Raw genomic sequence first — 23,417 nt, forward strand, 5'->3', positions numbered from 1 at the left:
GTTGAAGAAAGGAGTGCCTGGCGTGCTCTGGTCCATGGGGTCACGAAGAGTCAGACATGACTAAACGACTAAACAACAACATAGTTCTTACCTGGAGTACTTCCAGTCTGTGACAACTGCATTATTACTATTACCACTTTATATTTTTAAGAGGGGGGAAATATCTCAAAGTGGTTTACAACACATTAGAACTTCAAATAAAAAGTATACATTCAAAGCAACATAATTAACAGGAAACTAAAATATTATCTTAAATATTTAAAAACAAAACTTTACTAAAGGAAATCAAATACAAAATGCACTTTTAAAACAGCATAATTAACAAGTGAATAAAATATTACCAGAAGCATAGAACATCTCTGTTGCTGCCAATTCTGCCAATGGTGGTTCATGGCAGGTAGTGGCTGTGGAAGCTCAGGTGCAGTGACCTGGGTCTGCACTGAGAGACAGCCAAGATGGTCTCTGGCCTCTTCAGCAGCCTCAGCTTTTGTAGCTGGAGTCAGTCAGGGCTCCCCCCTCCTGGGCTAGGTAGAAAAGGCCTGCAAGGTAGGGAGCTGGTCTTCTAGGTCTCACAGCCAAGATGGTCACTGGCATGTCACCTTCCAACTTGACTCCCACTGAGAAATATGGATGCACAAGTTTCATTTTGCAACAACTAGAGGGCCACAGGTTCCTCACCAATGTTCTAGCCTGACCCTGATTCCTTTGTAAAGTTAAAATACATATAGCTCTAGAGCTTTTTGACATTTCAAGATAGCCTAAAAACTGCATGATCTATTTAGGCATCTCCTCCTAGGCCAGCCAGCATGGAGTGATGCATTGTTCAAGTAAATATTATCATAATCTATGTTGAATTTATATTTACAGAGTATACCAAGAAAGAGTTTTGCAGGTTGCCTGAGAAACTTTAACGCGGAAGGAAAGCACATGCGTACATACCACCAGAACAGCGGCGTTCTGCCTTGCTTGGATAATGTTTTGGAGAATGGGATCTCTTTCTTCAACGAAGGGGGGCATATTGTCATCGGTAAGTATGGTGTAGGAGTTGTTGGTTTTGAACACAAGCTGTGCATTCAATCAGAACAGGGATTCAGAAATTGTGCATTCAGTCAGAACCCTTTTGGGACAAGGGACATCTTACAGAATGGGGGACTATATAATACCCATCTTAAAAGAAAAGACTCTTGGAACACATATACATCTCGGTAGCAAGTAACAAGGTACAGTATAGAGCTGGTATCCCCTTTAACATGTTTTCCCAATTCTTTTTGCTTCCCAGAAAATGCTTTTTCATTGAGCTTGGACTATAGGATTGTATTTAACATTCGTTCAAGAAGCTTGAATGGCATTTTAATTCATACTGGCAACAAACAAAGGAACTATTTAACTGTGTACATGGAAGAAGGCATGGTAGGTGTGATTCCATCTCTCCCCCGCCCCCCAGATTTGGTGAAGACAGAGTGGGTGAGGGGAAGGGAGCATCTGCTTTGAGCATCTACTAAGATCTAGTATCAGTATTTACAAAAGCCAGCTCCCAGACTTTTGTCACATTCAAGCATGACAAATGGAACTGGTGATGGACTATGCAGATGAAGAGATGGAGGTGTGCAAATAGAACCTGGCTCAGTTTTCATGGTTCCTATATATTTATGTGGTACAGGGCAGCAGTATGGGACATAGCTGGCAATGGGCAAAATCTAAGCTTCACCTCAGACACCGGCATTGTCAAGGGCAGTGTAAGCCAACGTCTTGTGATGTCAGTATAAATTATTAAATCAGCTTCAACTTAGCAATAACCACCTAGAAAACTCTTAACATGGCTACTTCCTTTTCACCAAAGTAATGCACCGAATATAAAACACACTTTCTTGGCATTTCTGTGGATTGGAAGTATACCCAAAGATCAACAGCATAGCAATCTAGGGTTTACAAGTGAGACAACTGTCCCTAAAAGCACTGGCTAAATTAATCAGGCTCAGCAAATATTTCATCGTCACATTTTCTTGTGTCCATGCTTTTATTTTATTCCTTTTGTTGCTGCTAATTTAAAAGATGTCTGTTTTCACAGCTCACTGCCTCTGGTAATAATGGTGCTGGAGAGTTCTCAACGTCAGTCACGCCTCGGCAGTCTCTGTGTGATGGAAAATGGCACTCCGTAGCAGGTACTATGCAATCTCATTCACCAGTTCTTTAGAGGCAAGAAAATGAGAGTCAGACATTGCTCTAAAAAAAAGTAGCACTTCATGCTTTTTAAAGATGACTAACTGGATTTCTAATGCATTTTTAACTAATGTTCTTTAAATGCATAACTTAATTTGTATCTGTTTAAGATGTATTTGTGTGCATTTTCAGTTTAGCTTGATATGAATTCTGACTGTACACGTGTTATGAACACAATCTGTAAATTAGTTCAGAATAACCTAAGAGTAGCCCCATGGATTTCAGTGGGACTACAGCAGGAATGTTCTAAAGCAAGGTGATTTATTGCTTCGGTTAACAGATCTATTAAGTAACATTAGACGGTGGATTGGAGAAGTCATATTTGCTCTTTTTCTCTGTAGCAGCTTTCCCACGTGCTTTTCTCACTGGAATAACAATGAAATAAACTATACAGTACTGCAAATAACATTCCTGCATTCCAAACTACATATTACACTGCCACTGTAATATGTAGCTATCCTAGCCTATTTTCCTTTGATCCTTCCTCCCCCAGCTGTTTCCCCCCAGGGTTTTCAGACCTGCGGTTGCAAGGTGAACAGGTTTGGGGTAAAAGCTGCATGGGGAGAGGTAATTCAGGGAGAAAAGGGCTAGCAACCAACACCAGGCTAATATTTAAACATGGCTACCTAGTGGCGCTGTGGGTTAAACTACAAAGCCTAGGACTTGCCGATCAGAAGGTGAGCGGTTTGAATCCCCACGACGGGGTGAGCGCCCGTTGCTCGGTCCCAGTTCCTGCCAACCTAGCAATTCGACAGCACGTCAAGTGCAAGTAGATAAATAGGTACCGCTCCGGCAGGAAGGGAAACGGCGTTTCCGTGCACTGCTCTGGTTTGCCAGAAGCGGCTTTGTCATGCTGGCCACATGACCCGGAAGCTGCACGCCGGCTCCCTCGGCCAATAAAGCGAGATGAGCGCCGCAACCCCAGAGTCGGCCTTGACTGGACCTAATGGTCAGGGGTCCCTTTACCTTTACTTTACCTCCAGTCATACTGTATTTGTCTAGAATAGGTGTCCTGGAATTGCAGGTGAGGAAAGATTTTCATTCATAGATAGATAGATAGATAGATAGATAGATAGATCCAAGGAGAAAGGATATAAGTGAAGTATTACAGTGACAGAAACTGGGGAATGTCTTAATGAAAGGCAGGACTAACTGATTCATGTGATTGTTTATAGTAACTCGGAAACAGAACATTGTTTACCTCGAAGTAGATGCAAAGAGTAACTCCACCACTGGACCATCAGTTGTGCTCTCCACCAGCCATGCTCAACCACTTTATTTTGGGAGAGTTCCAGGTAGGAAGACTCTTTCTGGTTAATCTTTCAGTACTGCTAACTTTTTTATTATTTTTTAAAGAAATGTATGTAATGAATGTGACAACCTTCTATCCGGAAAAACCTCATTCGGTCAAAAGAAAGTAGAATCTCTTTCTCACTCCTTATGAATAAGCCTTTCTCTCTGAAGGCCAAACTAGATGAGAAGTTAATTACATTAATGCAGTTAACATGCACATTAATGAAACAAAATGCAATTTTTTTATTTTTTTAAAAAGTGTAAATAGTAGCCATGGGGACAAAAGCAGCAGGACCACAGAAGGGGGAAGAAAAGGTTTGATCCTTCCCCCTACCCCAGCTATCCCCGATGACAAGTGGCCTTACCTTAAGAAAGCTGCTATTTACATCAGAAGTGAAGCTGATCATCATTGGTGTCAGTTGTGGCTTCCCTCCAGGGGTAAATGATGCATTTCCAAGATTTTGGAGGAGACACACAAGTCATCCCAACAAAGAACTTCGAAGTTCCAGCCAGTTCCATGGGAGCTTGATGCTTGCAAGGGAAGATAGCATTGTCAGGCCAAGAGGCCAGTCAGGAAGAAAACAGATAGGAACAGGACCACAGCCAGCGAGTTTAGGTAGAAGGGGGGGGGGCAAGAGAAGATACTTGACTAGAGAGTTCTGTATTAATCTTTCTAGAGCTGTCCAATCAGTGGGACTGGAAAGAGAGCCTTTGTAAAATGTTAACATTTGTTGCAAAACATAGATGAATTCCAAGTAATTTTTAATAGCTGTTATATATTACACTAAAGAAGGAAGTTTATTTTGAATAGGAATAGGCATATACTGATTTCATTCCACTTCTACTGATAAAAAATACTGCAGTTTCTACAATTCTGTACCAAACCGCAATGTGCTGTATTCAACTTATCTTTATCCTTTCTCTTTACAGTAAATTTGGCAACACCGTGGCTTCCTGTTCAGGACGTGTTCCTTGGCTGTCTGAAGGGTGTTTCAATTAATGACAAACCTGTTTTAGTGAGCAAAATTTCAGATGTTCATGGTATTGTCAGCTTGCAAGGGTGCCCTGTCAATTAAATTCCCCATGTATCTCCTCAGGATGAAATCTCCTTAATGTACTGTATGAATGCCACAATATGTTTTCATCTCTTCTAAACTGTGTGTGATTCTTGCCACTTATTTCTAACATGGTTTAAGGATGTATATATTTTTCAGAATTGTGGTCTGGGCCACCATTGTTAGATGCTTTGATATTTTGTTTGGCTTTTGCTGTGTACAATTCATTCTATATGATAAAGCCACGTGAAATACCAAAATGCTGTTGTACATAATACAATCAGGTGAGACTCTGCTCTCAGCCACAGTTGTGCATAACTAGAACACTTGTATTGACATGACAAGCACTACCCAAATTAGAAATGAAAAATATTTGGATTACAACCAGAATCTGACCTTGTTGGCAGAATTTTATAAAAAATAGACAATTATGTTGGGTTGCTGAACCAGCTCTTTCTTATAAGTCTGCATTTGACAAAAATAATATAAACCTGAATATGAAGCACTTTAAAAGAATGGAATCCAAGAAGTTACAGTTTTAAGAGTTCTATGGCCAAATAAATGCAATTTGCTTTTAAAAAAATATCTGTATGTTTATTGTATTTACACATGGCACTATTTTGAACAACTTTAATCAAAATAATTTGGCTGAATAAGGACAATAAGTTTCAGCTCACTATCTTTTACTTAATATGCATAAAATATCTCTATGTGGTATAATTTCCTCCCATAATAACAGAAGTGAGAAAGATGCTGTGCCCTTTTGTGTGTGTGGAGAAAATGAAGGTAGTTTGATCTTCCGTGAGTGTTTCAGTCTGGAGACTGCAAGATCTGCAACCAGAGGTATTCTTTCACATGTCTAGAAAATTCAACTGGTTCATGATTTATCTACATCTTAGACTGCCATTTTTTTCAGGGTTTCCTTCCACCTTTTTTACCTTTATACCAGCCCACTTTAAAAAATAACAATTAAGAAATACCTGAGCAATGTGGGCTGCAATGATACACTCAATTCTACCAGCAATTTCATATTTTAAAGAAGATGATGTTTCTTATGAGAGACACATACATTTCAGAAACCAGTTTAGTAATCCTATGGTCCTGCCATGCTGGCAGCCAGCTTACACCAGTATAATGTAGGGATGAATGTATCAGTATATTTCCAGTCATTCTCACGGTAGACCCATTGAAAGGAGTGGACTTAAATGATTATGAATAACTTAATTCCATTTGTTTCAGTGGACGTACTCTGACTTAGTTGGATACCACTCATTGCTCATGGATACTTGGACTTTGCTAAGAATCCCTTCATCACTAGAATATTAGCACCTCTTATCACTGTGGCACCCAGTAGGATATTGTATTGTTTGATAGTAGTGCTTTAAGTTTAAAGAGGTACAACCCTGTCTATAAATTAATAAAACCATAAAAGTAATTAACCATCCTGTTACCTGGCCAGTAACATTTGGGAGGTTTCCTCCTTTTGCCCACTTCTTAATTTCCTCATCCTGGTCCTGTTAGCTCCAAAAAAAAACTCCCATAGAAAAACTTGCTGCTCGTTATCAGCTCTGTGGCTTGGATTAGTGTTAGCATTCATACTTTACTTCCACAAATCATTTCCCCGTTTGCTCAATAGCACTGAAGTTCAACCACATGGTTCACAAGTCATGTTTGTTGAGAGCAAAAGGAGTCACAGCAATGCCACACATACAACTTGATTTCTACCCTTGCCTTCTCCTTTTGCTTGTTTCACTTTGCATAATATATAGGGAAGCATCCAGCTCCTTAAAAAAAGGGACAGTCACATTTATGTGTGCATAGTGCACCATTAAACAAGTGCCTATTTGCAGCTGTGACTAGTAATTATCTATCCTATTATTTTTCCATGCCTCCTCTAGTCCATTTCCCTGCTTTCGTTTGCAAAGTCAGCTGAAGTACAGATCCCCTCTATAGCCCGCAAGAAAGCAGTGCCAGTTTCACATGTGTATAGATAAGCCAAAGCATGGTAATTCAACAGCATATTTCAACAAACCATTGGATGCTGCTGTGGTAAGACCTAACCTTTGGTAAGCTGAAAGAGGATGTGACCACTATAATTGGTTTTGCCCTGTTGTACAGTTGCATTGAACTGATGGTCTTCTGGCCCTTCCAGATGGATGACTCTCTGAGTATCCTCCCTGAGCCCCGGGCATGAGGCAGCCTATGGATCTAAGCAAGCGGTTACACAAGATGACAAGCCCCTAATACACCTACCGTAAATACCATCATCAGAGCTGCTGTACTAATCCAGGAAATACAGCTTTTCATGAGAGTTAAGTGGCACCAGTCAGAAACTGTAATAGTGGCTTTGTTGGAGCATAGTGTCAACACTCTTTTTGCTATGTTGCAACGCAGCAGTATTAAAGGAAGCATATCCTGTTTCCATTTACAAGCACCACTCCCTACTTATTCACCTTTTGCTTAAGATCTCATTATTCATTTGCCCTAGCATAGCATGTTGACATACTGCCTCTCTGCACTCATAATACAATAATTCATCAACATGACAAAAGCCTGGTGCAGATGGGGAAAAAACCATGCAGGCTGGAGGTTGGACAAGGTATGCTCATCACTTGTACACCCCTGTTTTAGTAGATTAGTATTACCTCCTGAAAGGAACCTCTGCTAGATTCTTTAGCAATTTGTTTTACAGGCTGTGTCAACTTATTTATTTTTTTAAAGGGGTGCAGCAGTGAACTGGAAACTTGCCTTAAGCCCCTTGCTAATCCCTTTCTCTACAAGAAACAATTAAAGAGGAAAACCCTATTTAGAGGTTTAATGTATGACTAGGCACCTTGGTGGGGACGCGGGTGGCGCTGTGGGTTAAAGCCTCAGCGCCTAGGGCTTGCCGATCGAAAGGTCGGCGGTTCGAATCCCCGCGGCGGGGTGCGCTCCCGCTGCTTGTCCTAGCGCCTGCCAACCTAGCAGTTCGAAAGCACCCCCGGGGGCAAGTAGATAAATAGGGACCGCTTACCAGCGGGAAGGTAAACGGCGTTCCGTGTGCTGCGCTGGCTCGCCAGATGCAGCTTTGTCACGCTGGCCACGTGACCTGGAAGTGTCTCCGGACAGCGCTGGCCCCCGGCCAATAAATGTGAGATGGGCGCACAAACCCCAGAGTCTGTCAAGACTGGCCCGTACGGGCAGGGGTACCTTTACCTTTACCTTTAGGCACCTTGGTGTGTCAATATGTTTAAAACTGTAGCACAGGAGAAAGTTATTTACTATATTTATGTCTTGGCTTTCTTCTGTCATGGAACCTGAGGTGGCATATGCTTTTTTTAAAGAAACTTTTTGTCTTCTGCCTCTTCTTCAAATATACAGTAGTGCTACATCATTAGCCTGAATAGCTACTCTTAAAAAAGGTACAGTGGTACCTCAAGTTTAGACCTTAATTCGTTCTGGAGGTCCTGTTCTTAACCTGAGGTACCACTTTAGCTAATGGGGCCTCCCGCTGCTGCTGTGCCACCGGAGAACGATTTCTGTTCTCATCCTGAAGCAAAGTTCTTAACCCGAGGTACTATTTCTGTGTTAGTGGAATCTGTAACCTGAAGCGTCTGTAACCTGAGGTACCACTGTAAAGGTAAAGGACCCCTGACAGTTAAGTCCAGTCGTGAATGACTCTGGGGTTGCGGCGCTCATCTTGCTCTATAGGCCGAGGGAGCTGGCATTTGTCCGCAGACAGTTTTTCCTGGTCATGTGGCCAGCATGACTAAGCCGCTTCTGGCGAAACCAGAGCAGCGCACGGAAATGCCGTTTACCTTCCCTCCAGAGCGGTACCTATTTATCTACTTGCACTTTGACATGCTTGCGAACTGCTAGGTTGGCAGGAGCTGGGACCGAGCAACGGGAGCTCACCCCATCGCAGGGATTCGAACCGCCGACCTTCCGATTGGCAAGCCCTAGGCTCTGTGGTATAGACCACAGCACCACCCATGTCCCTGAATAGCTGCTCTATGTTCCCCCTAATTCCAGCTCACATACTCCTGCCTAGGACAGCCCCAAGATATTTTGCTGGCTGAGGCAAAGGACAAGATGGTACCACTCCACATACAGGTATCAAATGGACTGAGATAAATCTTGGCTGGGACTGATGGGAGCAGGAATCCAACAACAGGAGGGCCACAGGTTCCCCATCTTTAATTTAACACTTGAAAAAGGATGGCAGGCATATCCCCTGTCACAGATCTGCCTGCCAACCTTTTCAAAGGGGAGGCTGCAAAATAAATGCAGCCTCCCCTTTGAAATAAATGCAGAATGAAACAAGATGTTGGAATTGGACAGCTATCAGTATGAGGCTGCTTTACTATTTTCCTTCAGCTGCTTTTTTTTCCTGAAAAGGAAAATATAAGGTGTCTCCATATCCTTCCCCCTGTGGATAGGAAAGTGACTTGGGGATTATTTTAAGCCGACAGATATCAAGAGGGGAAAGGATCAAGCACACATAAATACAAACAGTCAGTTCTCTTCCAGTTTCAGCTTCGTGAATTGGCTTTTCCTTAGAAAAACAAAGAAGCCAGCATTGTGACCTCCAGTGTCTTGAGAAGGAAGGGAAGGCATGAAGGCCTTTGACTAAAGCTTATCTAAGCATTAAGAGCCCTAACCCAGCTGTTGCCCATGGATAATGCTGTCACTTGAACGTACATGAAAATTATTGTGCTTGAATGCACACATTTAATACACTTAATTGAGGAAGAGTCCTTCGTGTTCAGGCATACAAAGGGAAACAAAGACTTTTATCAGTCCCACCCCTAAAACACATATTACAGTCATTTATTTTCCCAAGCACACGTGGCAAAACCTTTCAGATTACAAAACTGTATTTCTCAGGGATGCTATATCAGATGTTAGAAACAAACACTCTCCCCAGTACAGTATGTACAATCTCTTTCCAGAGTCAATACTGTGTGAGCCCTCATTTATTACTAGGGCCAAACTGGACATGACATAGATTTGTAATCAGAATTTTGGGTGGGGTGTTTGTGTGTGTGTGTTTCAGTTCAAAGCTGCCAGGATAGTTTGAGTGTTTAACCCTATGGCTTTGGATGTGGGTATCTGAATGCCCTTCTGGTTTCACAATAAGCTGTGACTACATTACAGTCATCCTTTGAGGCCTTTTTCTGGCTCTCCTGCCTCTGGAGGTGCAGGCAATGACTGTTGGGAGAAAGATTTCTTGATTGTGGCATCCACCCTATGGAATGCTCCCCCCAGGGAACCTCACCCAGTACCTACTTGATCACTTTCTAGTTCTAGGTGAGGACTTTTTCGTTGACTTGGATTTTAAACCCATATTCTACTGTTTGATTGTTATACATTTTGTTTTGAATTACCTATTGATTTTACTGTTTTATTCATTGTTCAGTCTTAGCTGAAGCCCCCTCGAGAATGGAAACACTAAGGTAGATGAGAAAACTATTCCTCCTCCTCCAATGGTGATGTTTGATTCCAACTCCCATCAGCCCTAGTCAACTGGGCCACGGTCAAGCATGATGGGAGCTGTAGTCCAACATCTGGAGGGCAATAAGTTTCCAAACTGAACAGTAAAATGTATGTTACAAGTGATTTAGAGTTACTCACTCACTGTGATTGGTTGTGCCTGGACTTAAGTACAGCGCTTTGCGCATAATGTGAGTGAGTCAGAGGCACTGTCAGTCACAAGGTGATAGCTGGGGGACAACATCAGGAAGTGGAACTGGCCAGCTCAGCAACTCAGTTGAGCACAGTCCATTCCTATACAGTGGTACCTCAGATTAAGTACTTAATTCGTTCCAGAGGTCTGTTCTTAACCTGAAACTGTTCTTAACCTGAAGCACCACTTTAGCTAATGGGGCCTCCTGCTGCTGCTTCACCGCCGAAGCACAATTTTTGTTCCTATCCTGAAGCAAAGTTCTTAACCTGAAGCACTATTTCTGGGTTAGCAGAGTCTGTAACCTAAAGCATCTGTAACCTGAAGCGTATGTAACCTGAGGTACCACTGTATATGCCTAACCAGAAGTAATTCCCGTGGAGTTCAAGTGAAGGATTATTGCCATAAAGGATCAAATGTAATGCAATCTCTGGAAAGGTTAACAGCTCTAGCATTATTACTATGTTCACCCGAGAAACTAGCTATTCTGGAAAGGACAGCAAAATAAGAGCTAGTTAATTATAGACTAAAACCCTTGCTTAAACTACCCTTTACTGAAATGACCTTGAGGATAAAGATGTTAGATATTTGTACATCAAACCAAAACAGGTACTGAAGGTGGAATAGACTTCCCTGTATTGCACTTCACGAGGTTACTCAAGTACATTTTGTTATGTTCTCAGGGTTATTCAGCAATCAGTTTCTGTACTGCAGCTATGAGTGGCTTAACTTGCAGAAATTTTATATTGATAATATGTGTTGAGAATAGCAGTAATGAATATTTTGATTTATTTCACACACCCCCAATGCTGACATGTTATTGAAAATTGATTCCCTGCCACCCAATTTGTGTATCTATCTATCTATCTATCTATCTATCTATCTATCTATCTATCTATTTTAAAGACTGTCTCTAGGGGCGACTAACATTAAGAGTCATGATGGATCAGACCAAAGGCCTATTTGGTCCATCATCCTCTTCCCGCAGTGGACATGAGGCCAATAGCTGCCTCCCATTATTGTCCCTCAGCAGCTGGTGTTCAGAAGCATACTGCCTTTGATTCTCAGTGCAGTATATAGACATCATAACTGGTCTGAGAGAACACAATGTTCTTTGTGTGTGTGCGCACACACAGATGCCTAAGCAAGGCTATCATATGATAATAATTTTACCAGCATGGACTAATCTTGAATGGATTGATTTAGGGGCTGAAAGGCCCTTCTATGCCTTGATTTCATTATTTCATTACTGAAATAATCTGCCCAGACACAGGGCCCCATGGAAGTGCATGGGAGGAAGGTTGCACCATAACCCTCAAGACTGGGAAATGAGTCAAATGTGCACTGTATACATGATACATTCCTTTACATCGAAGAGGATGGGGAAGTTTGTGCTCACGTTGACCTTCATTTGCACAATGTCAATATTTGTATGGGTGCCTCACAGTTCACTGATGGTGCAATCCTTGTCCCCCCAAAGTCCTATTGAGTGCAGTGGGACTTGCTCCCATGTAAGTAAGTATAGGAACATTTGAGTCATCATCCAAACATGGCACAGGTGTTACAGGTCACTGCAGCAGCTCCCTTGCCCTCCATGTCTCTGGTCCTACACACACCAAGAGACAGAACTCTGATCCTCCCCCTTAAACTCTCCCACTAAACGCCCTCACAAATGCCCCTGTTTGCGAGTTCTATTCACAAGCTCTCAGGATCTGCACTGAGCTAAGTTTGACTGCTGCTGGTTGCTAACTCCCATTTCAGTTGGCTTCCTCTTAGCTGTAACGCCTCCCGCTCAGATCCTGTGTTCCCACAGAGCAATCAGCCACACACACGCTCAGGCTCCAGAAGACACAAGCTCTTCAGTCGTCTCCTGCAATCCTTGTCCCTGTTTGCGAGGTGTGGTTGCGAGCTCCGAGGATCAGCACTGAGCTAAGCTTGAACACCTTTGCCATCATGAGAAGTTAGGCAGCCTTCCCCTGCCAAATAAAGTCCCCATCCTCTTTTTGAAAGATGCAGTTTAATCTGCAAGAGGTACAGCCAATCATAGCCGCCGCCCCCACATTTAACAGGACTAGGCAAATATTGCCCATTAATTAATAAATTATATTTATATTTTGCTTTTCAGCCACAATGGGCTTTTTAAGTGGCTAACTGTGTTAGTAGGTAAACCCAGATGTATGGCAATGCAATAGAAAAAGCACCGGAAACAGCTCAAATCACTATTTTGGGGTTAGGTTTCCCTTAAAAAGCTCAACAATTCTGGGGTCTTCTTAAAAAAAGCTGTACAGCCCTACCAATACCAATCCAGATTTATTCTGTTCACATCAACTTTTTAAAAACTGAAGTCCTGCAAATCAGTGCCCTGTGTGTAACCTACAGCCTTTATCGCTATGCAACAGACTTTGCCTGCAAGCAACCCTGCAGCATCGCTGATCTCTTGATGTTCCATAGTAAAGAGATTAAATGCACTTTATTAATGCAGGAAAAGGACTATAAAACTATTAACAACAGGCTGTAGCACTAACAGCACCAGTAAAATTGCCTGATTACTGCTGTTTGAAGTACGTCATGTTTGCTTTAATGTAGTGGAAATACAGTTTTCAACACCACAAATCTTCCTAAGCATTTGGCACAACTTGATTGTAAATGGGCCAAACAGAGTTAACTAAAGAGCATGGTTCTCACACTTGGCAGGGAACTCCACAGAAAACACACAGGACTTAGGTACTTATGGTATTTGCTATCTCCATGATTTTTGCTCGGCTAAATTGCAAACCACATAAAGAGTAGTGGTTATGAAGGCAAATCTAAATGTAAGAAGTACATCGGGGGTGTCTGTTTACAGATTACATTTCATCTGTTTGTTTATTCCATTATGTTTATATACCACATTTCCTCTAAGGAACTCAAGGTACTTTTCATGATTCTAACCCTCCCCACATTTATCTTCACAACAGCCCTGTGAGGTGGGTTAGGCTGACAAGGACTAGCCCCAGGTCAACCTGTGAGCTTCATGGGTGAATATGGCTCACATGGTGTATATACCAAATGTTTGCAGGGTGGTGTGTGTGTGCAGGATCCTGTCCCAATGAAACTCAAATGTGTTTGGTCTGTTCTCTGAACATGCTGTGCAAGTCTTTCAGTGCAACCAGGGGCCTGATCCGTCTGTCTCAACATATATCAAATCTACATGTCTTATGAACTCCTGCAGAACAGCCCAGTGATGACTGGGTGTGCTCAGTGACCACAGAATGCTAATGGACTGTTGGAGATAAGGACTAGAAAACCAGAGAGAAAGGGGTATCCGTGTGGTACTTAATTCTGAGAAAACATGCATAGGAATGAGCCGAACATCACATACAAGGATTTGTTATCACTCTGAATTTGATACAGCTGGGAAGTTGTTATTTGCTTTCAGTAGAAACTGCCAGCTCTACTGTTAGGCAAAGGAGTATATCACCTTAGGTAGCAGATTTTAGAAGGATCACGGTTGTCTCTCTCCAATTTGGGCTGAATGATAGGAAGATTGCTTGAGTGTTTAAATATGAAGCTACATAGAGAAGAACCACCTCTTCTTTAGATTTAACTTCTATCCTGGCCAACTAAAAGAATTGTAAACTCATGCATTTAAAAAAAAATTGAGACCATTTTTGATTAGGCAGAGCACAGCCTGTGCTGTCAGATGACAATCACTTAAAGTAAGGACTCATATTCCGAAGAGATGTAACATTTCTGATACAATGACTTTTAAATTTCAGTAATAAGTGAAGCCCTACAATCTATTTCAGGCAGGTTTGGAATATTTTTAGCAGCATCCATTCTGGTAAATAAATGGGTTCTTTTAAATGGCTTCTGCGGAAAGCAAGGCTTTGCAAGGTGCTCAGCCATCTTTTAGCAAGATTTGCAAGATTTTTGTTGCTGAAATTTAATACCACAATCCTTACTGTCTGAAATCCTTTTCTTGCTTGACTGTAATGCAGTCACTAGTAGGCAAAACAACTTGGCAGTACAGTGCTTAGGATCAGTTTTTAAATGTTAATGCTATGTCTCTTGCAGCAGGATGAGGAGTCCAGGTGAAGTGTGTTGAATACACCGATGCATTGACAAGCAACAGCATACAGTATACACGCACCAGAAAATCCAGAAAGCTCTAGCCATATACCTGCGTGTACTTAATTCCTAGCTGCTCCTTAAACTCAGAACTCTCCCTGTTAAGAACGATATTAGTGGGAACTAGGATATTAAGCCTTTGTAGCTCAGTCAGTAGAACATAAGACTCTTAATCTCAGGGTTGTGCATTCAAGCCCCATGCTGGGCAAAAGATTCCTGCATTGTGGGAGTTGGACTAGATGACTCTTGTGGTTCCTTCCAACTCTACAATTCTATGATTCTAGGCGCATCATCTTCCCTTAGCTACTACTTACATTTAAGAGGACAAACAACAACAACAACAACAATATACTTTTTTATTTATACCCTGCCCTTCTCGGCCAGGGCCAGGCTCAAGGCGGCTAACACCAAATATAAATTACAATAAAACATAATAGAAAAGGGGGGGGGGACACAGTTAATTAAAATACGACTTAAAATACAGCTTAAAATGCAGCCTCATTTTAGTAGTAGCCCATAAATCAAGACCATAAAGGGAGGAAACATCAGATATTCACCTGAGACAGCTATCCATGTTGGTCCTACATGAGCCAGCAAAAAAGCCAAGGGAAAATTTACCGGTATATACCAAATCCCATATAAGGGGTCAGAGTGAGTCCAAGCCGAAGGCCAGGAGGAACAGCTCCATCTTGCAGGCCCTGCGGAAAGATGTCAAATCCTGCAGGGCCCTGGTCTCTCGTGTCAGAGAGTTCCACTTAGTCGGGGCCAGTGCTGAAAAGGCCCTTGCCCTAGTTGAGACCAATCTAACTTCCTTGAGGCTCAGGACCTCCAAAATTTTGTTATTTATGGACCTTAAGATCCTCCTCGGGGCATAAACAAACAGCAACAGCAAGGAATAAGGACAGGAGATTCTGGGGTTTGGCAATGGGGCCCCTGCAAGTTGTGGGCCTGACACCGCTCACCTCCAACCTGAGTGTCATGGTCAGTTTTGACATTGAGCAGGTGGCCTCCCCTCCCCCTGCTGCCCACAATCTTCAGTCCTACATAATTGGAAATTTATACTTGGTATTTCATTTTATTTTTAATCCAGTAGTTTCTGTATTATAATCCTTGTGTGGCTTCTTGCAGCTTAAATGACAGCTGTGTCAATAAACATTCAAGATTTTAAAATTGTGTGCTTGTTCATCAGCAATAGCCTTTACTTGTCTACTCAGACGCAAGCCCCTTAAGTTCAATGAAAATTATTCCCAGGTAAGAATGCACAGGATTTCAGTTTGGATTCAATCCATTGCTATTAGGAGGAAAATGTGCCCTTTCCTGTTTCATTTTCTGTGTTAAACTGCAGTCACATGTTTACACTGAATTTGGGCCAAGGCTTGGCCTCACAATCTGCTTTGGAGTCCAGGGTTTGTCCTTGAAAGAATAACAAGAGGGAGGGCAACCTCCTTGAACATGTTTAGAGTGGTACTTTTCCTGCTGCTGTCAGACACCTGGTATTAGGAGGCAGGGCTTCTATGACAAGGGGAATATAAAGTGAAAACACAGCTTCAACTTCTCACATTCACTACTGCAGCAATGCAGACAGAAATCTAATTGTAACATATTACACCGTGGCGTCTCTGGCATTTTTATTTCAAGTCTCCTGGGTTTTTTGCTTCAGAAAACCATATATATTATGGAGACACTTGATAAATTGCTATATAGGCACAGCACACACACAGTCATAGCAGCGTTATCGTGATTTGTTCACTCCAAGGAGAAATTACAGCTAAATCAAAACACACATAAAGGTTTTTTTTAATGGACATTTGACCGAATGTTTGAAAATATAGTTCAATTGTGCAGAGTATCACATTTCAACTGCTGGCAGGAACTATCTTATATTTTAATACATCTATTTTAGTACAGTGCTTGGAAATTTTTAGGCACTTTGTAAGTACTGTATTAAATAACAATAATCCTTTACTGCTGCAGTCTTAAGAACACCAACCAGAGAGAAATGGCCCACTGACGAATTTAACATCGATTCTCCCACCCCGGTTTTTTATGTTGTTAGCTCACCACACTTATGACCGAGAGGCAGGACTTAAAAGCTTGGAAACAAGCACATATACGTATGTTGAAATCGGTGTAACTTACTTCTGAGCAAACATGCACCGGAGAGGACTGGGCTATGTAGCTCTGTTAACTAGGATGGTTAGATGATGGAACCTCCACATTCAGCAGCAGCCTATCTTTGAAGACCAGGTGCCTGGAGACTTGAACAGAGGCAGCTGTTCTGCCACTGCTGGAAACAAAGCACTGCATCAGATGCACCCTTCAGCCCTCTCGATGCTTAGAGGTGGCGGACTTAATAGAAAGCTTACACCCCCCCCCTCTCCAAAACCTCCCCCCCCCTTCTTATTCCTCTTTTTTCGGTTTGTTAAAGAAGCCACCTTCACCCGCTGGCGCCCCCTGGAAGAGCAAACAGGTACTCTCCCCGTGACGTCCCGCCCCAGATCTCTCCCCTTTGGAACCCCGAGCAGCCACTCCAAGCAGGTGCCAACGGCGGCTGACTGAGGGCAGCGGCTTCGGCGCCAGAGGCACGCAGGCTCACGCACTGCCCCCCGCGCAGGCGCGCCAGCGGCAAGCCCTCGCTCCGAGGGCTGCGGAGTCGCCTTAGCTAACCGGTTGCGCTACTCGCGTCGGGCCGGCGAAGGGGAGAGCGGGCGGTTGCCGCTGAGGGAGGAGGGGCCGCGAAGGGCGAAGGGAACGAGGCTCGGCTTTGTTTGCGCGTCTTTATATCCCTCTGCGCTAGCCCAGCCTCTCCGCTTGCCGGCGCCCGTGCAGGAGGAGGCGGAGGAGGACGACGACGGAGCCTGCTGGGCGGGTCTCCCACCTGCCCATTGCCATGGCCGGCTCCGAGCAGGACGGCGGCACCGGCGAGGCGCCGCTGCCCCTCGAGGACTCCGAGCTGGCGCTGGCCGGCATCAACATGCTGCTCAACAACGGCTTCCGGGAGTCCGACCAGCTCTTCAAGAAATACAGGTACCCGCCATCCTCCCTCCCTCTCTCTCTCTCTCTCTGGCCCCCCAAGGACCTTGCAGTCTAAACTGGGGGCACGTGAGGAGGGACGGATCTCCAGCCTAAATTTAAGCCGCCGCCCCCCCGGCCAGCTTTTCTTTTTTTGGAATGATAACCGTTGGGGTTGCCCTCGGGTGCATGGAGGCTCGCCCGCCAGAAGCCCTCCACCTGCTCCTCTCTCCCTTGCCACCCTAGCAATGTGCGCCACTTGTCCTTCTCCCTTTGTTGTGCTTGGCGTTGCTGCCCTCGCTGCTGCACCTAGAACTCGGCCCTCGCTGGTGCTCATCCTTGAGCTTGTTTTTTAATGCCTGCACTTGGCCCTGGGATGTGTGAGGTAATAGCCTTGAGCATGTTCAGAGGGATTTGCTCTTCCTGTATGTATCACCCACATATGTGGAAGGGTTGCCCACATACCAAATTAAATAAATGACGTCTTTCGCTTTTATTGCATCTCCTGCTGAACAAGATCACACCTTCCAATTGTGCCTTAATTCCTATTTGGAGCAATACCTTTCACTGCAGTCACACCCTGTGTCACCTAATGCACCTTTTTTTCAGCAGGTGTCTATTGAAACTTGCTTCAGCTAATCTGGCTGAATGGCAGAATGGTTTTATACATTGAGGGCTAACCACTTCCAGATCATGAACTGATCTCTTCTTTTCTCAGGCCACTGTATTTTCAATTTTTTCCTCAGTGTCCTGTATCTTTCTTTGAATGCTTATACCCAGATACATATGGCAATCAACTGTGGTTAGTGGTGAAAGAAAGAAGCCACTCTGCACATACTTGAAGATGCTTAATAACTTCACGGGCTTCAGACCTGAGCATTGGCATTAAAAGCAGATCCTGGGACTGATCTCTAAACTGTGGTTAAGCAGTGGTGGAAAGGGGGTTGCTTCTTCTGTCCAGGAAGGCATTGGACACCATTCACCTAACACTGCTGCTGATAGAACTTCATTCATATACAGTATATGTGGGGGATTGTATAAAAACCACTAGATTTTATAGAGACTGCACAGTGGCAATTCTTTGGTGAAATGTGCCCAGTGTGCTGCTTTGTGGTGGCTGGTCTTATCCTGGTAATGATATATGTGGGGGGAAAGTTGTGCACTGACTACAACTAATGTTACTTCCACATCAGAGCTCTACAGAAAAGTAACGCCTCAGTCACACTGAAGTCAGTGGGAAGCAGAATTAAAATGAAGACTGCACTTCGTCTATTACCCAGCAATGCTATTCCCTTGACTACAGTCTTTCTGTAATATATATTCATAAGCAAAGGTCTCTTCCAAAGCTTCCTACTTGAATGCTTTGATCCTTTTTTTGGCTCCTATTGAGTGTAGCAGTGGGATTACTGATAAATAACTTCTTAATTATTGCTTCAGCAGCTTCACTTAGTTGTCCCTTATTATCAGTTCTGATAGGGACTTTAATCAGTGATTTCCTCTCATAATTCTCTTTTCAATTTTACATAAAATAAAGGGGGGAAATAAAGAAAACAGTGAGGGAAAAGAACTAATTAAAGTACTCTTGACAATTATTTCTAGGAACAAGAGCTGTGTATGCTTGGCAGGAAGTAATGAAGGGACAGAACCTGCAAGCAGGGTACTTCTAATTAAAGGTATAGGTGTTCTGAAAAACCTTAGTAGCACTTTGCTTGTCCACACTAGTGTTGTCTGGTAATGCATTTGGGTTTAAATTGTAATTTAAAAAGTGATACAACTTGAGTGTGAGAAACATGCGAAAGCTAAAATCACTCTATATTTGATTTGTCAACCAAACTGGATCTTCTATGAAAATGGTGTGAAGAAAAGATGACAATTCTAGAGAAATGTACTACTGTAATGTAGAAGCTGTATGTAACAGCCAGGTGGATATCGGTATTTCAGTACAGTATAAGCCACATAACTTCTCTTCCCCACAAACAAATAAGAGTCTTTTTATGGTTCCTCCCTCCCTTGTCTTGGGTACTTTCACTATGCTGTGTTACCTCACACATTCAGTAGTTGTTGGTTTTATTTCAGTAGTTTTTCCTCCACTCTCATTAGTTTTTATATTCCTCCCCAACAGTTTAATATAAAATTTAATCAATTTTATAGACCTCTGGAATAAGTGCTAAATGAAGTAGATTGCAATAATACTCCTGGGTACCACTTTGACATCAGTATGATGACCCCCTTCACAATAAAATTGAAATTCTGCATGGTGGCCTTTGTTTCAATCTTTCCAAAACATTTTCCTGCTGGGAATCAATTAGTTCTTCTCTCACTACAGCCACTGGTGCCTATTTGTTTGCTTACAGTTATCTCCCTTACTTTGCCTTGTTGCGTGAACTTTCCAGTGACTCTGGATACCTCATGACCTGCCCACAAATTGTTAGACTCATAGCTGTCAACTTTTCCCTTTTCTTGCGAGGACTCCTATTCGGAATAAGGGAATTTCCCTTTAAAAAAGGGAAAATTTGACAGCTAAGGTTAGACTTCACATCACAATTACATATTTATTTTATTTCCTTGTCTGCGTTTCTTACATTCATCCCAGTTTACTTGTCTCCCCACTGCGAAATATCTGTTGGGCTTCAGGGATAGCTGCTCCCTAATATTTAACTTATAAAATGGGAATTGGTAGAAACTTCCAGCAGGGGTGCCAACTTGAATAAAATATTTGGAGGGGGGCAGGTAAACCCCGACCTGCAAAATCAATCACATGACATGGTGCATGCACACAATCTGAATGGAAATGCCCATCAACTTTGGAGGGGCCCAGCCCCCTCAAATATTTTATTGGCGTGGCAAAGACCCCTCAGCCCCTAGGAGTTTGCTCCTATTACTTCCAAGCTGCCTGGTAGTCATGCAACATGTCCTGGAAGCCTGTGTGTGTATAGTGGTGGTGGTGTAAAAAATGAGCTGGTATATTATATCAGTATACTAGCTGTGAGTGCCAGCACAAGATGGCTGCCAGGGGCAGCAAAAAGAGAGATGCTTGTCTTCCATACCTGTGAGTACTGCCACACAAAAATTCACTCCCCACGTGTGCACGCACACACGTATTTTTGTATATATGGGAGATGATTCAGTGGTGAAAATGAGGAACTTAATACTTGCTCAAATACTGCTGTACTGCTAATCCTGGTCAGGAAAACAGCTGCATTTGACCTTGTTTGAATTCTCTACCCCCTGTCCCATTCACCAATGAGCACCACCAGTGTCTAGAAAACATTAACTAGGCACTCAGTGGTACCTTCTACAATTCATTTAGCTAGCAGTATTAGGTAGGTAAAAGGTAAATGACCCCTAGATGGTTAAGTTCAGTCAAAGGCGCCTATGGGGTGCGGTACTCATCTCACTTTTCAGACCGAGGGAGCCAGTGTTTGCCCACAGACAGCTTTCCGGGTCATGTGGCCAGCATGACTAAACGGCTTATGGTGCAACGGAACACCGTGACAGGAGCCAGAGCGCATAGAAACGCTGTTTACCTTCCTGTTGCAGTGGTACCTAGTTATCTACTTTCACTGGTGTGCTTTTGAACTGCCAACCTAGCTAGCAGTATTACTATTCAAGGAGATGCCACTGCTGGTGATCATTAACCACCTTCTAACACTTTACCCTTATACCTGTTTTCTCCCACCCTACCTTGTTCATATATGACGCTTTCCTGAATTCCATTCTCTTCATCCCTACCTCACTCAAAAGTTGACTGGCAACAGCTTGGGTCTCCTGTCCTCTGTCAAACCAGTTTTCAGTGTGGTTTCTCATAATTTGAAGTAGTATTTATTATTACACTTGTATTTGGCCTTCTCTGCCTCTTAAGGAATTGTATTCCCAGGCACCCTCTCTTCTGGCTTTGTAGACAGTTTTGCATCAGGTACTTCAAGTCCATTCATTGATCACAGAAATGCATTTCTCTGTGTTTGAGACACCGGAGCAGGAGTGGGGGAGGCTGTTATGACCTCAGTGCTTCTAGAGTTGGGACTAATTTCTTGAAATGAAGAAATAATTCTCATAAGGTTGCTTGCTAATCTTGCTTTGGTGACCGTTTGTCTCACATTGATTTAGCTGATGCTGATTCCCCTGCCAGTTCCCTAATATGATGGCTGTCTCAAAGTATTGTCTCTGGAATCTCCAGTCATGCTTAACGTCTGCCCTATTTTGCTCTGAGGAAGCTTTGTTGCTTCTGCTTACTGATAGTGCCTGTCCTTCCCTGCAAGCCCTGTTTAGTGCTCCTGTTGCACCTAGGTAAGCAGGCCTGTGATCAGCCATTTGCCACCCACATAAGCTACAGTGCCATCTCTACATCCTGTATGAGCCAATTTCCCCCCTCCCAGTTCACTCTCCAGTCTTTCACAGCAAGTCTTCCTCTTAGCATGACTAAGATCACATCAGTGTAGCTCTCTTTATTCCACCTAGATTCTGCTGAAGAGAGAGAAGCTTAAGCACAAATGCTGTGTATCTTCTTAATGAGAGCATTTCCTTGCATCCTGCAAGCATTTGGGGGAAGAGTACTGTCATCTTCTATTACACTCTTTTATTTCAGTTCAGCAGAGCAGATTATCTGCTTAGTTGACTTTTTTCCCTTCCCCATTTCACCCCCTTCAGTATGTTTTTGTTTTCCCAGTGTACAATTTCATAGATACTTTTGTTAGCCAAAGTAAGTTTTGGTACATTTAAAGTTTGGTAAAATGTGAAGAACTTATATCCTTATGCCCTAATTCTACAACATTCACTTGGAAGTGTTTTCTGCTGAAGTCCTTGAGATTTATTTCAGCATAAAATTGTTAAATTTATGCTTAGTCCTTCCTGTTCCTCTTTGTAGTGCATGAACCAGCAAAAATACACTTGTCAGCCTTCCTGCATCACTTACTTTGTTTGTTACATACATAATCCAAGAGGGATGAAATATATAACTCAAGTCAATATATATTGGGTTCCTAGGTGACCTCTCATTCAGGCACTAGCAACCTGCTCAGCTTCAGTAAAGCTGCTGCGCTAGAGGGACCTTGAAATTGATCAAACATTCTTGCAGAAAACATTTTTTGTCTTCAGAACCACCCCATTCAGATTTTAACAATTATCTCAAAAAGGAAATGTCTTTATTGGTTTTATTCAGTTTAGAACTCGCTACTTCAGTTTGTCGAGGGCTTATCATTGCAGCTTTTAGACAGAAATGAAAGTTCTCTTTCTAGCTAGTTTAATGGAATCTGATTTTATTGCTGATCTCATCTGTGATCAACTCCCACCCGGAAACCAATGTCCCCACTGTGAAAGGATGCGTGGATCCAGAATTGGCCTCCACAGTCACTTACGGATTCATTGTTAAAACCATGTTTATGGAAGACAATCTTACTCTGCTACGAGTGATTGCCAAAGAAGAAGAATGGAATCTGATTTTATCGGTGATCTCATGACTGCTGCTGACTGAATCTCTTTATATTAATATAGTTTATGTTGTTTTACGTTTTAGTCTCAGTGGTTGGTCTTGCAGGCAAAATATGTATAAGTATGCCCTCCTACATGCCCCCCCATCAAACTTTCAGTGCCAAGTTATAAATAGTATACCAGCTTTACAAAATTGTAATGGGACTGGGAAGAATGGGTGCAAGGGATGCTACGGGACTGGGAGTGTATGGGGGAACAAACCATGACTTCTTTTGGCCTCAATTTACTTGGGGGATGTTGTTTTGGCCTCATATTGTACTGAATACGTGTGTATAAAGCATACCAACTACTAGAAGAAGCTCTACTAAGAATAGAGCTGCTCAGCAAATGTTTTCTAGCAAGCCAAAAAAATCCTCTAGAAAAATCATACATTGCATTCCATTTCTGCTGTTTCTATTGCACAAAATAGATTTCTTAAGATTTTAAAAAATGAGACCCGTTCGTGTAATTATTCTCCTGTGATCTTCATTATGCAAAGACTGAGCTCTAGGCAGGTTGAAGTATGAAAGAGTAATATTTTTTTCTTTAGAGGGGCAAATGTGCATTTTGTATCCTGGCAGATATTTGACTTGTGTCCT

The 23,417-nt window shown here is 42.7% G+C and overlaps 2 protein-coding genes and 2 long non-coding RNA genes across 4 annotated transcripts in view; 3 read left to right on the forward strand and 1 right to left on the reverse strand.

Moving 5' to 3' along the window:
* Nucleotides 1–4,649, forward strand: part of LAMA3 (laminin subunit alpha 3) — a 132,312-nt gene extending 127,663 nt beyond the window's left edge. The window contains exons 74-78 of the mRNA XM_082234871.1: nucleotides 868–1,027; nucleotides 1,280–1,410; nucleotides 2,069–2,162; nucleotides 3,396–3,515; nucleotides 4,444–4,649. Coding sequence (XP_082090997.1) covers nucleotides 868–1,027; nucleotides 1,280–1,410; nucleotides 2,069–2,162; nucleotides 3,396–3,515; nucleotides 4,444–4,589 — 651 coding nt within the window. The 3' untranslated portion in view covers nucleotides 4,590–4,649. The remainder of the gene's footprint in view (nucleotides 1–867; nucleotides 1,028–1,279; nucleotides 1,411–2,068; nucleotides 2,163–3,395; nucleotides 3,516–4,443) is intronic.
* On the reverse strand, nucleotides 940–16,840 carry LOC309539074. The gene is made up of 3 exons (XR_014222663.1): nucleotides 16,480–16,840; nucleotides 3,879–4,044; nucleotides 940–1,065 (listed from the first exon to the last, which is right to left on the reverse strand). It is a non-coding gene; the product is annotated as an uncharacterized lncRNA (long non-coding RNA).
* Nucleotides 6,362–7,020, forward strand: LOC309539086. The gene is made up of 2 exons (XR_014222682.1): nucleotides 6,362–6,685; nucleotides 6,782–7,020. It is a non-coding gene; the product is annotated as an uncharacterized lncRNA (long non-coding RNA).
* A 173-nt stretch (nucleotides 16,841–17,013) lies between the features above and the next one.
* The window catches only part of TTC39C (tetratricopeptide repeat domain 39C), a 41,764-nt gene continuing 35,360 nt past the window's right edge, over nucleotides 17,014–23,417 (forward strand). Inside the window, exon 1 of the mRNA XM_082234826.1 lies at nucleotides 17,014–17,367. Coding sequence (XP_082090952.1) covers nucleotides 17,231–17,367 — 137 coding nt within the window. The 5' untranslated portion in view covers nucleotides 17,014–17,230. The remainder of the gene's footprint in view (nucleotides 17,368–23,417) is intronic.

The sequence above is a fragment of the Podarcis vaucheri genome (assembly GCF_965113315.1).
Source record: "Podarcis vaucheri genome assembly, chromosome: 8".
Taxonomy (NCBI): Eukaryota; Metazoa; Chordata; class Lepidosauria; order Squamata; family Lacertidae; genus Podarcis; species Podarcis vaucheri.